This window comes from Seriola dumerili, unplaced genomic scaffold (assembly GCF_002260705.1).
Source record: "Seriola dumerili isolate Sdu_G_001 unplaced genomic scaffold, Sdu_1.0 BDQW01000138.1, whole genome shotgun sequence".
NCBI classification, from domain to species: domain Eukaryota; kingdom Metazoa; phylum Chordata; class Actinopteri; order Carangiformes; family Carangidae; genus Seriola; species Seriola dumerili.
This window is the reverse complement of record NW_019174393.1, coordinates 1,984,005-1,997,017: the sequence shown is the minus strand read 5'-3', so window position 1 is coordinate 1,997,017 and position 13,013 is coordinate 1,984,005. Positions and strand designations below refer to the sequence as shown.

At 44.9% G+C, this 13,013-nt stretch overlaps 1 protein-coding gene across 11 annotated transcripts in view; it reads right to left on the bottom strand.

The window, feature by feature from the left end:
• The window catches only part of LOC111225050 (CUGBP Elav-like family member 2), a 200,400-nt gene that overhangs the window by 71,149 nt on the left and 116,238 nt on the right, over window positions 1-13,013 (bottom strand). For all 11 annotated transcript variants that reach the window (XM_022749801.1, XM_022749799.1, XM_022749803.1 and 8 more), the window contains exon 3: window positions 4,869-5,065. In XM_022749801.1, the coding sequence (XP_022605522.1) occupies window positions 4,869-5,065 (197 nt within the window). The remainder of the gene's footprint in view (window positions 1-4,868; window positions 5,066-13,013) is intronic.

Sequence of the window (13,013 nt, the reverse complement as noted above, 5' to 3'; positions counted from 1 at the left end):
TTTAAAGTATTTGCCATATGGATTTTTGGAGGCTCATGTGATACTCGGATTCTTTCAGGCCAAAAACATTCAGAAAATGACTGGTGTTCGCTCGAGAAATTTTATTCTTGTCGGGCTGAAGAAGCCTCTCGAACAGCACTTAGGACCGTCGTGTGACGCCAGATGATGACAATAATAAAACAGGAGGATTACACTGATCCAGAGATATCCACTCTCCGGTTTGACGTGCAGAAACTGTGTTTCAGCCAGAGCTCCGAGTGAGCGTTAAGTCCTTGGTTTTATCTGCAGCGTCCCGTAATTAATCATTAATTTATTCATAACTGTCCCGGGCCAGCGTCTGCCTGAGTCTAATTGCTGTTTTAAAACAGTATTTTACCAACTGGACAGGGATTAACAATAAAAAGAATGAAGTTAGTGTGTTAACTGTGGGTCAGACTGATGAAATGAGCTGATGTGGGCCTAGAAAAACACATTAATGCACCAGACTCAGACTTGAAACTTGAGCTTGAGCTGGGTTTAAGTCTAGACCTGAGACTTCACCTGGACCTGGCTGCACTGAGGCTTTCACTTAAGGTGCACAATATCAGTTTTGAGGCATCTCACACTGTGTGGTGAATGCCTGGTGAATCTTACTGCCATGATGCACAGCAAACAGACAGAAAAGTACATCTTTAACTCGTGTCAACCGTCAGCGACACTTTGCATTCAACAAGCTTCGGCCACAGAGGCTGAACTTCTCGCCATTCACACCTGAAAGCCTCTGAACTGACTTTAATTTCTCTCCTGTGTGAAATTGTAATTTAACTTGGACTAAAATGCTTTCTTGATAAAGCATCATTTTCCTTAGACGTGCTGCTGCTCAGAGAACAATAACAGAGAAGTGATTCTTACTGATTTACATCCCACATAAAGAAATGTACACCCACCGACCAACTTTAATTTGCCAGACTGTGTTTCAGGCTCTGACACACAAACATTTATGAGTTGTTCATTTCTTTTAGGCGTTATCTTGTACTTGCCAAAATTTCCGCTGTCAATTAATGTTTACCATGTTGTGCTGTTTTCCTCTTTTTGTTGTTGATGTTCTGTTTTGGACCAGCAGTTGCTGGAGTGTCAGCTAATGAGGAAAGAAGGAAACAGAGAAGTTGTTGGAGTTGCAGCTGCAGCCATGGAACTTTTTTTGTGCGTCTCAGTGGGACTAACAAACTCATTTAAATCCAAACTGCTATTTTATAAAAAAAAAAAAGGGAAAAAGTGCCTCAGGGTTGCCACTGGGGCATCAAAGTGGGCTCATTTGCCCCAAATGGCCAATATCCTTTTCAAACAACTCTGTCGCTAATTTAAAATAAACACATGGAGGGAGGAGAGGTGCCACAGTTTCCCTGACACCGGTGAAATTACCGTCGGCTCAAGCCCAACAGTGAAGGGGGCTATTGCAGCCCCCCACACTCGAGTTAAGCGAGTGCAGATGAGGCCGGGCGGCTTACTTAAGTATGAGAAAACAACAACAGTGCTCAAAGCCAGCAAATAACAAGGCCAGTAAGAGCCCAATCAAACGCTGCATTTCCTCCGAAGCCGCTCAGCCTCGCAGCGCAGAGCGACAAGAACTAGAATTATCACCTCATGTTTGTTTTCCTCCGCCAGCGAGTCAGGTAGCAGCTCACACCCACGTCTGTCCAGACTCATACAACAGATGCACAAAAGATCACATGACAATCTTTTTGAGTACAATTGCAATCCACCATCTTTATCGTGATCTGCATTCTGGTTCCGCTCTGATTTTATTGTGAAAGTCCTGAACGGGAAGTTGTGACTCGTTTTCTTTTCTGCAGTTTTGATGCAAGCAGAACGACTTGCTGCAGTTAGCAGGCTAGCTGTTTAACAGTTAACAATGGGCTGGTTCACAGTGATTGAACTATCTAATGTCATGTGCCAAAATAAGATCATCCATGTTATAAGAAGTCAGATTGCTCACCCCTAAAAGAACACTTGAAGCGCATGTAAAGGAAAGGTCTCAAGGCGTTCCTGTGATATCACGTTCAGGGGAAACTGAATGGATGACCCGAAAACATGAGGCATAAATGTGAGGCATGTAGAGAGAACAAAAAATAAAAGGTGTGGCGGGTGGCTGGGTATTTCTGTATCTGCAGTAGAAGTGGCAGTGAGTGATACTCTTGACTCATCAACCACAAAAACAACTCACTTCAAGGGTAGTGAAGACGGAGCAGGAGATGTGAGGGAGCTGGAGGATGGGAGGAGGAACTTTGGCCCCTTATTTTTCTCCCTCCTCAGAAGCAGCAGAGAGGAAGAGAGGAGGGAAAAGAGACTAGTTGGGAGAGAAGGAGTCATCTTAAGGCTAAGAACACACAAACACAAAGCCCGTGACAAGTGTGTTGGTGTGCAAGTATGAGGTGATTTTGGTCTTGGCAGAGCGCTGTCTCCAGGCTTTCATAAGCTCGTATGACTCAGTCATAACGAGAAGAAGCCAGGGAGGGAAAAAAAATAAAATATAAAAAACAAAATCAGAGAGTGAGAGAAGAAATAAAAACAGAAGCAGACTGCCATGGAGTGCACAGGTGCAGGAAGGTGAAGGACACCACACCTTGTAGCCACTGAAAATTAAATTCACTTCCAAAACATGATCTCAGCTGCATGTCATCATGGAGTATCTGTGTCACCTCATCTGCCTCCAGGAAAAAGCTCTTACATTCATCTGAAGAATAAAAAAATAATCTACATCCATATACAACTGATCTGCATCAGCTGATATGTTTCTCCCTGTGCAGATCATTACACGCTAGCTCCATGTCACAACAAAGAGACCAACCACTGCTCCTAATGTGGGACTAAATTTGCAATCGGCTAAATTACCAAAACCAGCTGACATGCAGTAACCATGGCGATCTGGTGCCCATGGGCAGTTTCCCACTTTGCCCAGTTAGCAGTCCAGTGGAACCAACTGTGTTTTTTGCAACTACAACACGTCAATCAATACATGAATCTGTCAATGGTGGTCACTTGGTCTCATATAATCTAAAAGTCTCTGTCCACGTGTTGTTTGATTATAGATCAGGTCCAGGTTCTGTATTAATACTGTGAAAGTATCAAAGCCTCAGTCCACAGAGAAATGCACACAGCCTGTATTCAGAAACTGAGCCTTAAAACCAGCCGTCAGGACTTCCTGTGACTTTGTGATGTCACAACGAAGCAGTCACCAAGCCCCGGTTTGGTTTCTCTGAGGGTTATATATCTTCTTATGGATCAACACTTTAAATACAACCCCAGAAAGGTTTAAAATGGGACCTACAACTGAAAAAGTCGAAACTGATTTGAATCACAAGATGAAACACGTTGATATTTCCAGTATTTAACCAGAACCACGACGTTTCCCCGACTGTAATTAGGTGTTTTAGTAGCTTAAACCAAACCACACATGGGACACGGGACATGAACCGTGTCTCTAGTGTTTTGAGTATTGCACATCATCCACCTGGACCTCCACCTCCACCTCCCCCTCCTCCCCCTCATTACGACTGCTGTGCAGCATAAGACTGTCACGCTCCCTGGGCTGGAAAAAAAAAAAAAAACACTCAGCAAATGTAATCCAGGCGGCAATTACATTTTCCTCCAAAATGTATGTGACAAAGCAAATTAGCAGCATTCAAATGTATTTTGTGGAATATAAGGTTTCACTATGGCGATGGATGGATGCCATTAGAACATCACCAGGTGCCTCTATTTGTTTTCAGGACAGACACAATGAAGATCAACTGGCCCATAAAAAGATAAATCCTTAATTCAGTCCAATTTTCCGGCAGACGAGTGTTTTTGTGTTTTATCCGCTTCATCCCCGCTGATTCACATTTTCATTCTTTCCAAAACTTCTCTTTAGATTTGCTTTACAGTTGGATGGAAGTGCCGCCGCCGCCGCCACGTCTCCCTTCCTGCCGTCCTCCTCGGTTCCCTCTCTTTACTTTCCTCCTCCCACTCTCCATGTCTCATCAGGAGTGTCATCAGCCCCCACTCCGGTTGATGCCTGTTAATATGGCAGCGCTATTGTCTGCCCGTTCATTGCCGCTGTCTCTATTGTTTGCTCTCACACTTGACGAATTTATCAAAGGAAAGAGAAAAAGGGAACGGGAGAAAATAGCTGCAAATCATGCGGTTTCGCACAATTGACTGTGTAAGTCTGGCAGGTCGAGTCTTTGTCTTCAAATGGTGCACGAAATGTGTGTTTGCTTTTGTAATTCTGCACATATATCATTTGTTCTGCCATTAACTAGGTGGGAAGGCCCCCGCTCAGCCGCCCGTCTGCCTCTGAGTGTGTGTGGAAGTGGATCTGGGATCATTACGTCGGCACGTCAGTGGGTTTCGAAACGTACGAGTGCGTTCGAACCCTTCGCTGAAGTCAGACCAGCAACAACACAGTGGGGAAAAAAAATCCCTCCATTCAAAGTTCCATGTTCACAGCTTTTACGCCTTCAGGTCGAAGAAAGGAAGAGATGATGAATGGACAGAAGGAAGGAAAAGAAGAGGAGGGAGAGAAGATAGACAAAGTAAAAAGAAGAATGGAGAAAGGTGGGAAAAGGAAGAAAAAAGAAGATAACAAAAGAGGAGAATAGGAGGCGGGAAAAAAGAAAGTCAAAGACAGAAAGAAATGAAGAAGGAAATAAGGAAAGGAAGCAAAGAAAAGAGAAAAGAAGAAAAGATGAAGGAGAAAGGGAAGGAAACAAGGATGGAAAGGAAAGGAGAAAGGACGGGTAGAAGAATGACAGAAGGAAGGAATGAAAGAAAGAAGAGGACAGGAAAGATAGTGAGGCGCCCTCCTGTAGTGACTGCAGACGCTGCGATGCTGTGTGTCTCAGTACCTTTGCTCTGTGGAGGGTTCTGGCTGCGGTCTCGGAGGATGTTGATCTGGTAGACGGCTCCGTACGGCTCGAACAGCTCCTTCAGCTCCTTCTCCGACCAGGAGCGCGGGATCTGGCCCACAAACATCTTGATGGCGTCCGGGTCTGGCTGATCCGAATGCTCCAGCGCCCCGTTCATCTTCCCGGCCGTGCCGTTGCTGTTGAGGAGAGAAGAAGACGAGACATTAGGAGCTGAGAAACACGCCGCGTTTACACCAGCGACACCGGCAGCTCTTTGAATTCCCTCTGCACAGGGTTTCATCATTCTTATTGTGTGAAAACTTTTTAGATAATGTTTCTTTGCTTTGGGAATTGTTACTAAGTGTGTGTAAATCCCACTTAGACACACAAACAAACTGGACCTGAAGCTTGACCTCTAAAATTCAAGCTCCATTTGCACGGGGAGAACAGCATCGCCCTGCAGTTTAGTTTTGTGCCATAACACAACCGAGCTAATTTCCCATCAGGAGCTGCTGTTCTCCAAACCACACTCCTGCTTGTTTACAGTCATTTTTCTCATGTGTCAACATTAATTATCTAATGATTTAGTGTTGTTGAGTTTCTATACATACGCGCCGTCATTCATCTTTAAACCTAACTTTCCTTTGACAAAGCATTTTTCAAACAATCCAACAGGTTTTTTAAAGCTCCTCCAGTCTAAAGGTCTCTGTCCATGTGTAGTGTGATTATAGATCAGCTCTAGCTTCTATATTAATACTGTGAAAGTATCAAAGCCTCAGTCCACAGAGAAATGCACACAGCCTGTATTCAGAAACTGAGCCTTAAAACCAGCCGTCAGGACTTCTGGAACTTTGTGATGTCACAACAAAGCAGTCACCACTCTCAGCCATGCCCCAAGCCCCGCCCACCTGGACCCACCATCCAACATTACAGGATTTGTTTTCTCTGAGTGTTTTTACCTGAAATCTACTGTATTTTTATTGGATCACTCAGAAAACAGTCAGCCAATTAGAAGAGAGGCTCAGAGCCTCCTCTCTTCTGATTGGCTCACCGACCTGTTGTTACTAGAGCTCCAGAGAGAAGCCTGAGAGAGGAGATGTAAAACTACACTGAGATGGTTTTTTTGGTTCTTAAAATCTTATTATGGATCAACACTTCAAACACGGAAAAGTGTAAAAATATTGGACAATTTTAAAGAGATGGTTTCCTCTGGACAGAGTCAATTAGCATGAAAGGAAGAAAGGCCCGGCTTCTTAAGTTGGAACCCCACTATCTTCAAAATGGATATAGGTGCTAAAAAAAAAAAAGCTGCTGTGCCAGATTTTTTTTCATTCACAACACAGTGAAAAAGCCTCTGAAACAGCCTTTAGACACCGAGAGCCACTCTAATAAAATTCTCTCAGGTACCTTAGCAGCTCCTTAGAGCAGGGCGAACAGCTTTCAGTTCAGGTTTTACAGACTGATATCCCTGAAGCTGGCAATTTATATATATATACCTACGCTGACCCGACCCATCAGCGAACTGACATATCACTCTGACCCTAAATGTGGATTTTTCATAGTTGAGATGCAGTGATGGATCTGCTCAGGATGTCAGCAAATCCTCACAGAAGGACTGAGCTGAACACAGATTTCATCCTCTTGTATTTTACAGCACAACAAAAGAAACATATCTATCTATCTATCTATCTATCTATCTATCTATCTATCTATCTATCTATCATCTATCTATCTATACAAGTTATGAGGAGTGGTGACACTTTATGAATGTAATGTATGTCTGCATCCGCCGCACAGCACGTGAGAGTGTCTGCATGTATGAATGAGCGCCTGGATAAGTGGCGTGCGGCGTGCTAACGTGAGGTTGTGTGTGAGGGGGGATTAGGACACAGAATCAGTACAGTAAACCTGCAGGCCCTCTAACAGGACACAGATGCTTACACGCCGATCAGCCTGGTTATATTTCCACATCTGGAATGCATACGAAATGGAGGTGAAGTGCTTTTCACCCTTTTCAACGCGGAGGTGCAACACTTATCTTCACAAAACACACTCGTCTGTCCACGCATTTGGAATGCTAAGTCGTGCTACGGCGTCTCCGTCTCTGTTTTTCTTTGCTTGCTTTCTTTCTTTCTTTCTTTCTTTTTTTTTTTTGTTTTTCTTTTCTTTCTTTTTTGGACGAATAAAGGCGAGTAAAGGCTTTCAACAGCGAGGCCTGACGGAGATGAGAACGGCACCCGAGCACGCGTGAGGCAGGCAAAGCGTGACTGTGTTTGGAGAACAATCATACGCACATGGCTACAAACACACACACACACACATACACACACAGACACACACTCACACACATCAATGCCATCAAGGCCTGTGGTCTATTTAAGATGGCTGAAAACCAATTTAATGAAACCAAAGTCAATGGCTGTGCTGTTTTATTGCTCTACTTTCCCTTTTGTTATTCTCGGCAGGAAAGAGAAAGAGCATTATCTTAAGAGGCAAAAACAAAACAAAGCCAAATCCCGAGCTTGGTTAGCTGACAACACTAATACCACCCTATAAAGCTCAGCAAGAGAGAAAGAGAGAAGGAAGGAGGGAGAGGGAGAAGAGAGATATGGAGAGAGACTGGGAGGGAGGGAAAAAAAAAAAAAACATCCAGACCTTTGAACGCGGGCCATCCATCTTTTGCAGAAAGAGCCAAGGCGCTCAGCAGAAACGCCCAATTCTTTAAAGGACTTAAAGGACATGTCAAATAAAACGCCAGAACCGGAGAAGGAGTCAACGAGCCAAACCGGTGCTAACAGTCCTCGGGGCAACAACCACTCCTTGCTAAGCTGTCCGATAAATTGCGGGGGCCCGGGCACCGAGGGAGCCCCAAGGGGTGGCGGCTGACGGAGGAGAGGAAAAGAAGGGAGGAAGGGAGGGAAGGGTGACAGCGGCGGCGGCGGCGGCAGCAGCAGCGGCGAGGAGTTAGTGACCCTATCACTGGCTGATGTTTAGGCACATAAACGGCGAAGGCGACTGCATCGGACGAGCCTCGGCGGTCGCTGGGTTCAGGCTGCTGCACATCATCCCTTTCGCCCTCTGACACACACACACACACACACACACATAGCTGATGTGTGTGTGAAAGTGAAAGAGCAGAAAGAGGGAGAATAGCTGGAGACAATCCCTCATTGTTGGATGTTTATGTGAGGCCTGTGGGGATTGAGCGAGTCGACGGGGGAGACGATACAATAGCTGGTGTCAGAGGAGCGCCTCCCTCGTCCGGGACACTGTCCACCCTGTGCTCCCTCCACCATTCACTCCGCCCGCTAAGACAATGAATAGCTTCACACTTGCAGCCATAAGGCGTACGAACACTTACAGAGCTGTCTTGTGTAGATTGCATGCTCCGTCTTTTTCCTGAGGTGGTTGGAAGTAGGTGACTCTCCTCACTACAAAGGAATGAGCGCCTCTTCCATTGCCCCCGTGGCCAAGACTGACAAGGTGTTATTGCAAGCAGACAGAGCTTTAGTGTGTGTGTGTGTGTGTGTATATGTTTGTGCGGGTGTGTGAAGCTCAGCAGGAGAGTGTCCTGGGGCTCGGATTAAGTCGTTGAGTGGATCCACTCCTGCCATAGCCTCTCCATCTCCCTCCCTCTTTTCCTCTTCTTCCTCTTCTTTTCTCTCTCTCCCTCTCAATTTGAGCCAATTGTTTGCCTTAATGGCTTAACTATTGCTTCCATCACTCCAGTCTCCCTGCAGCACAGGGCCGTGACTGAGGGCTGATCTACACCGAACGTGTGTGTGTGTGTGTGTGTGTGCGCGTGCGCTCAGCCAGACTGCAAAAAAAGTGTGTCTGGATAGGTCTTTGAAGCAGCTGCTGAGGGCTGTTATTCCCTCACCTCACACTCACATCAGACAGCCGGCTCGTTCTCCCAAACTGCAGCTGCACAGTATTGACCATAAAACCTTATGACGGTTGTTTATTTATTCATTCATCACCTTCATTTTACATTCACAGCTCCTCAGACCTTCCCCCGCCGCTAAAAGAATTGTTCAACACGTCGGCAAATGCACTAATTGGCTTTCTTTCCGACAGCGGGATGAGGAGATCAATATCAATCTCAGCCCTGTGTCAGAATGCGGTTAGCCTAGCTTAGCATAAAAACCAGAGGCACCCTCGTAATAAGACAGCCTCGTAAGCCCTTTCCTATTTAAATGATGTATCTTGTTTGTTTGGAGTTTATTCATCCGCCTGGAAGCCTCGTCGTGACTACTACCGGAAATTACACCTACTGCTTGCCATCCCCAGTCGCCGCACTGATTACATGCACTGTATTAACGAAGTAAGACCCAGAGCCATGACCGTGATGAGCGAGCAGGAAGAGCAAACAGAGTTTTATTACAGCACAAATTAGTCTGGACCTAATAGTTAAAAGTTGTAGAAACTGATTCATAGAAGCTGTTTAGTGTCAGTTTCAGCACATGTAAGAAAAACTGTGTAACTGTGGATTTAAGATTAATGAGAGAGATTAGAATGAACCGAAACATTAAAGCTGCAGGAAACAAGGAGCTGAAAGATGCCAAAAAGCTCGAGTTCAGTCGAGTTGAGGTGACGATTCTCTGTGGGTTTGTTACTACAAGCAACACCGTTCATATCAGGTTCAAGTCAATCAGTCAGTAGGCGGCTGTCACTGTCCTGGGCTGCGTCGCTGCAATGGCCCAACAATAAAAATCAAGCTATATATGGTGGATTATACAGTAGGAGGGAAAAGGGAAAAACAAGCTCCACATACGAAGCGTAAACCACGACAGCTATGAGCTACCTGGACTACATTAACTGCCTGCCATCCCCTCTGTTTGCCTTGTTCACAGCTGGAGTCCAACAGGCAGCCAGACAGGAATGTGCTACAAACAGGCGCAGAGAGGACGAGCGAGGCAGGTAGAAGTGGGAGTAAAAAGAGAGGGAGAGAGTGGAGGAGAGGGATGCAGATGAGCCAGGTCCAGGAGTAAACACAGCTCAGAGCTCAGCATGGGCTCTGTCAGAAACCAGGCACACGTGCACACATGCATACTCACATATCACACATGCATGCGCACGTATCACACATGCATACGCACACAGGCTACAGTTCAGGCTGGCTGCGCTGATCCCCCTGCTGTTTCTCCCTTCTGTTTCTGCTCTAAAACACACATCCTCACTGACTCCCTTAACCCCTCAATCGCAGCACACACACACACACACACACACACACCACAAAACACACACACACAAACACACGCTTCTGTGGGTTCGTGGAAGGGCCGAGCTGTCACACACTTCTTCTCATTGGCAGCGTGTTTGCAGGGTGTGTAACGGTCCCACAGGGGAACTAATCTTGTTGACAAGCAGAGTGAGAAACATCAGTTCCCCCCCCTCGGGGGAGCAGGGCGACCAAGGTCAGCGAAACAGACAGACACACACACACACATATATACACGTAGGAACTTGTTAGGACACACACACTCAGACAGACCTGGACAGTCACATCTCCTCACACGTACACACCTTGACAGATTCTTACACGACTTTTTCACACAAACACAGACAGATACAAAATGTGGAAGATGCTGAGACAGACGCACAAACATCTGGACACACACATACACACAAACACACACACACACCAACAAAGGCTGAGCAACAATCCAGCATCACTTTCAGAGGGATGATACTGAATTATAGGAAATGTATGATGTTATTGTTGCTATTTTTCTGATTTATATTAACGTCAGGAGTTGGGAACCCCAGAGCGGGTCGTGAGATGCATCTAATTTTCTCAAATGTTTTGTTCTTTCTTCATAAATACTGGTGGATTTTACCTTCAGGCCTCTAAAAATTTATGAAACCATACAGTCTGAGAAGGGAAAATCACTGCTCTCCAAGATCTAGTCCCATCACACTGATGACGGTCTCTTCATTGTCCCGTGTGTCGGTAAAAACGAAGGACAAGTTGGCTGCAGAGACCATTTCAGACATTGTCTCATACACGAAAGGAGTTAATTAGGTTTGCAGTTGATGTGGGATTTTACATGATCACAAAGTTTATCGCTCTTTTTTCTTCTCGCTGGTTTAAAGTGGGTGAAACTGAGAAAAAAGTGACGTCATGTTCTTCTGTGCTCCAATCAGAATTTAGCAAATCTGATGCCAGTTAGTGGGATGTTTGGTCACAGTCAACTGGCACCTACACAGTCCTGATTATCTGAGTGTTTGAATATTAAACACTTAATAAATAAACCTCTTTTTCTTTTTTTTTTCATCCTATTAGTCTGATTTTTTAGGTTTATTTAGTCGTGAATATTTAATGTCGTTTGCAACCTCACTTGAAAACTTGTCCCAAACACACATAGACACTCTTACAACACCTGTGTGCACAGAAAGTACAAGCAGTGACATACACCTGCAGAAAAAGTCCAACGAGATTAGGAACTTCACCGCAACACACCATGAGATTCATGCTTTTTTTTACCCAGAATCCCACTGATTCTGTTGCATCAGCGACTCAAACCAAACGGGTGTCGTAGTGTAGCGGCTGATTTATCTGGAACGCTTTCAGTTTGTCTGTAAGTGACTTACAGCGAGGTGAGCCGGCTCCCGGGGGCCCTGTTCCAGCCAAACGAGGGAGTGTGATATTGCCTGTGATTCACTTGAACTTTACAATAAGCAATATTCCACCCACCTTGAGCACAGCTCTGGGATAACAGCCACTGGTACATACTGTGGACAGCACTCTTCATATATTCATTATCAATTTTTCTCTGTTGCAGCTTTGATTTAGCGAGCACCGATGAGTGACTGTGACCAGTTGAAAGAGCTGGGTCTATGTGAGACTGTATGATTGCCTTTGTGTGTATGTGTGTGTGTGTGTGTGTGTGTGTATACAGATCTGTGGTTGCCATGGAGACGTGGCGGTTACATGCGACGCGGGGAAACGATCAGATAAATGTCACAGTAGCTAATGAAGCTGCACCGGTGCCCTGACGCTCAGCTAGCTCTGCGCTAACGAGCTACCGCACACCGCCGCCCGCTAATGAGAGGAGACACACACACACACACACACACACACACACACACGCATATGCATCTACACTCACACATATACACAGTGGAAAAAAAAAACCACACTGATGCATGACACACATGGATACAAGTGAAATGGGTCTCATTTTGCTGGTTTCTCGTGTCTCATAGTTTCCTGCGTGTCTAACACACCGGAGGAGCCCACACCGGTTCCTCACAAATGAAGCCGCCTTGTTGGATGCTGCAGGTGCCGACACACGCGGTGTTGGATCTGTGGCAACCAAAGCCGTCTTGATATGGATACTATATTATACTGAAAATTAATGACAGGAGAAAGAAAAGAAATAAATAAAAAATAGGTCTTCTGGAATGAAAATGCTTAAATGCAGTTTGTAAATTCAGTCATGGCAGCTGCTGGTGATTGGTTTTGGCTGTATCAATAAAAACTGTCATTCTGCTTCATCAGGCTGCAATCAGTTATATTAGATTGTATATTGTTCATTATCATCACCTCATGTAAGGTAGCTCTGTTGAGCTGCTATTCAGTCTGTGCAGGTTTTTGTCAGGAGTTATATAATATATATATAATATATATATGATAATATTGATAATAATATGCAAAATTCCACGTGAATATCTGCTTTTAAATGCACCGTTTGCAGTTAAAACTGGCTTTAAGGCAAGAGACAAGAGATCTTAACCTGCGTTCGGATCAGATTTATAAATTATCAGGATTCATTTAGAATATTTATCTCTCCTCACTGAGCAAAGTATAAAAAGACAGAACATTCAGCTCAGCCGGCTCTTCGTTTCTTGGCCGTCACATCTACAGGTTGAAATGCCAAACATCATGATGTCATCTCAGCTGGTGGAGCATCAGCTGCAACTTGGAGCCAAAAGATCGAAATGAAAATTGGCCTCAAAAGTTGATGTTTGAACCTATTAAAAAAACAATTTGATGAAATAATACTCAATCTCAACCCAATCTGTACTTTAATCATTTTCCCCCTTTCATTTCCTCTTCACTGTCTTTTACTGTGAGCATAATCCAAGCAGCCCTCGTCACAGGAGGACTGTGCAGTCAACAGTGTGTTTCAGGAACAGGAA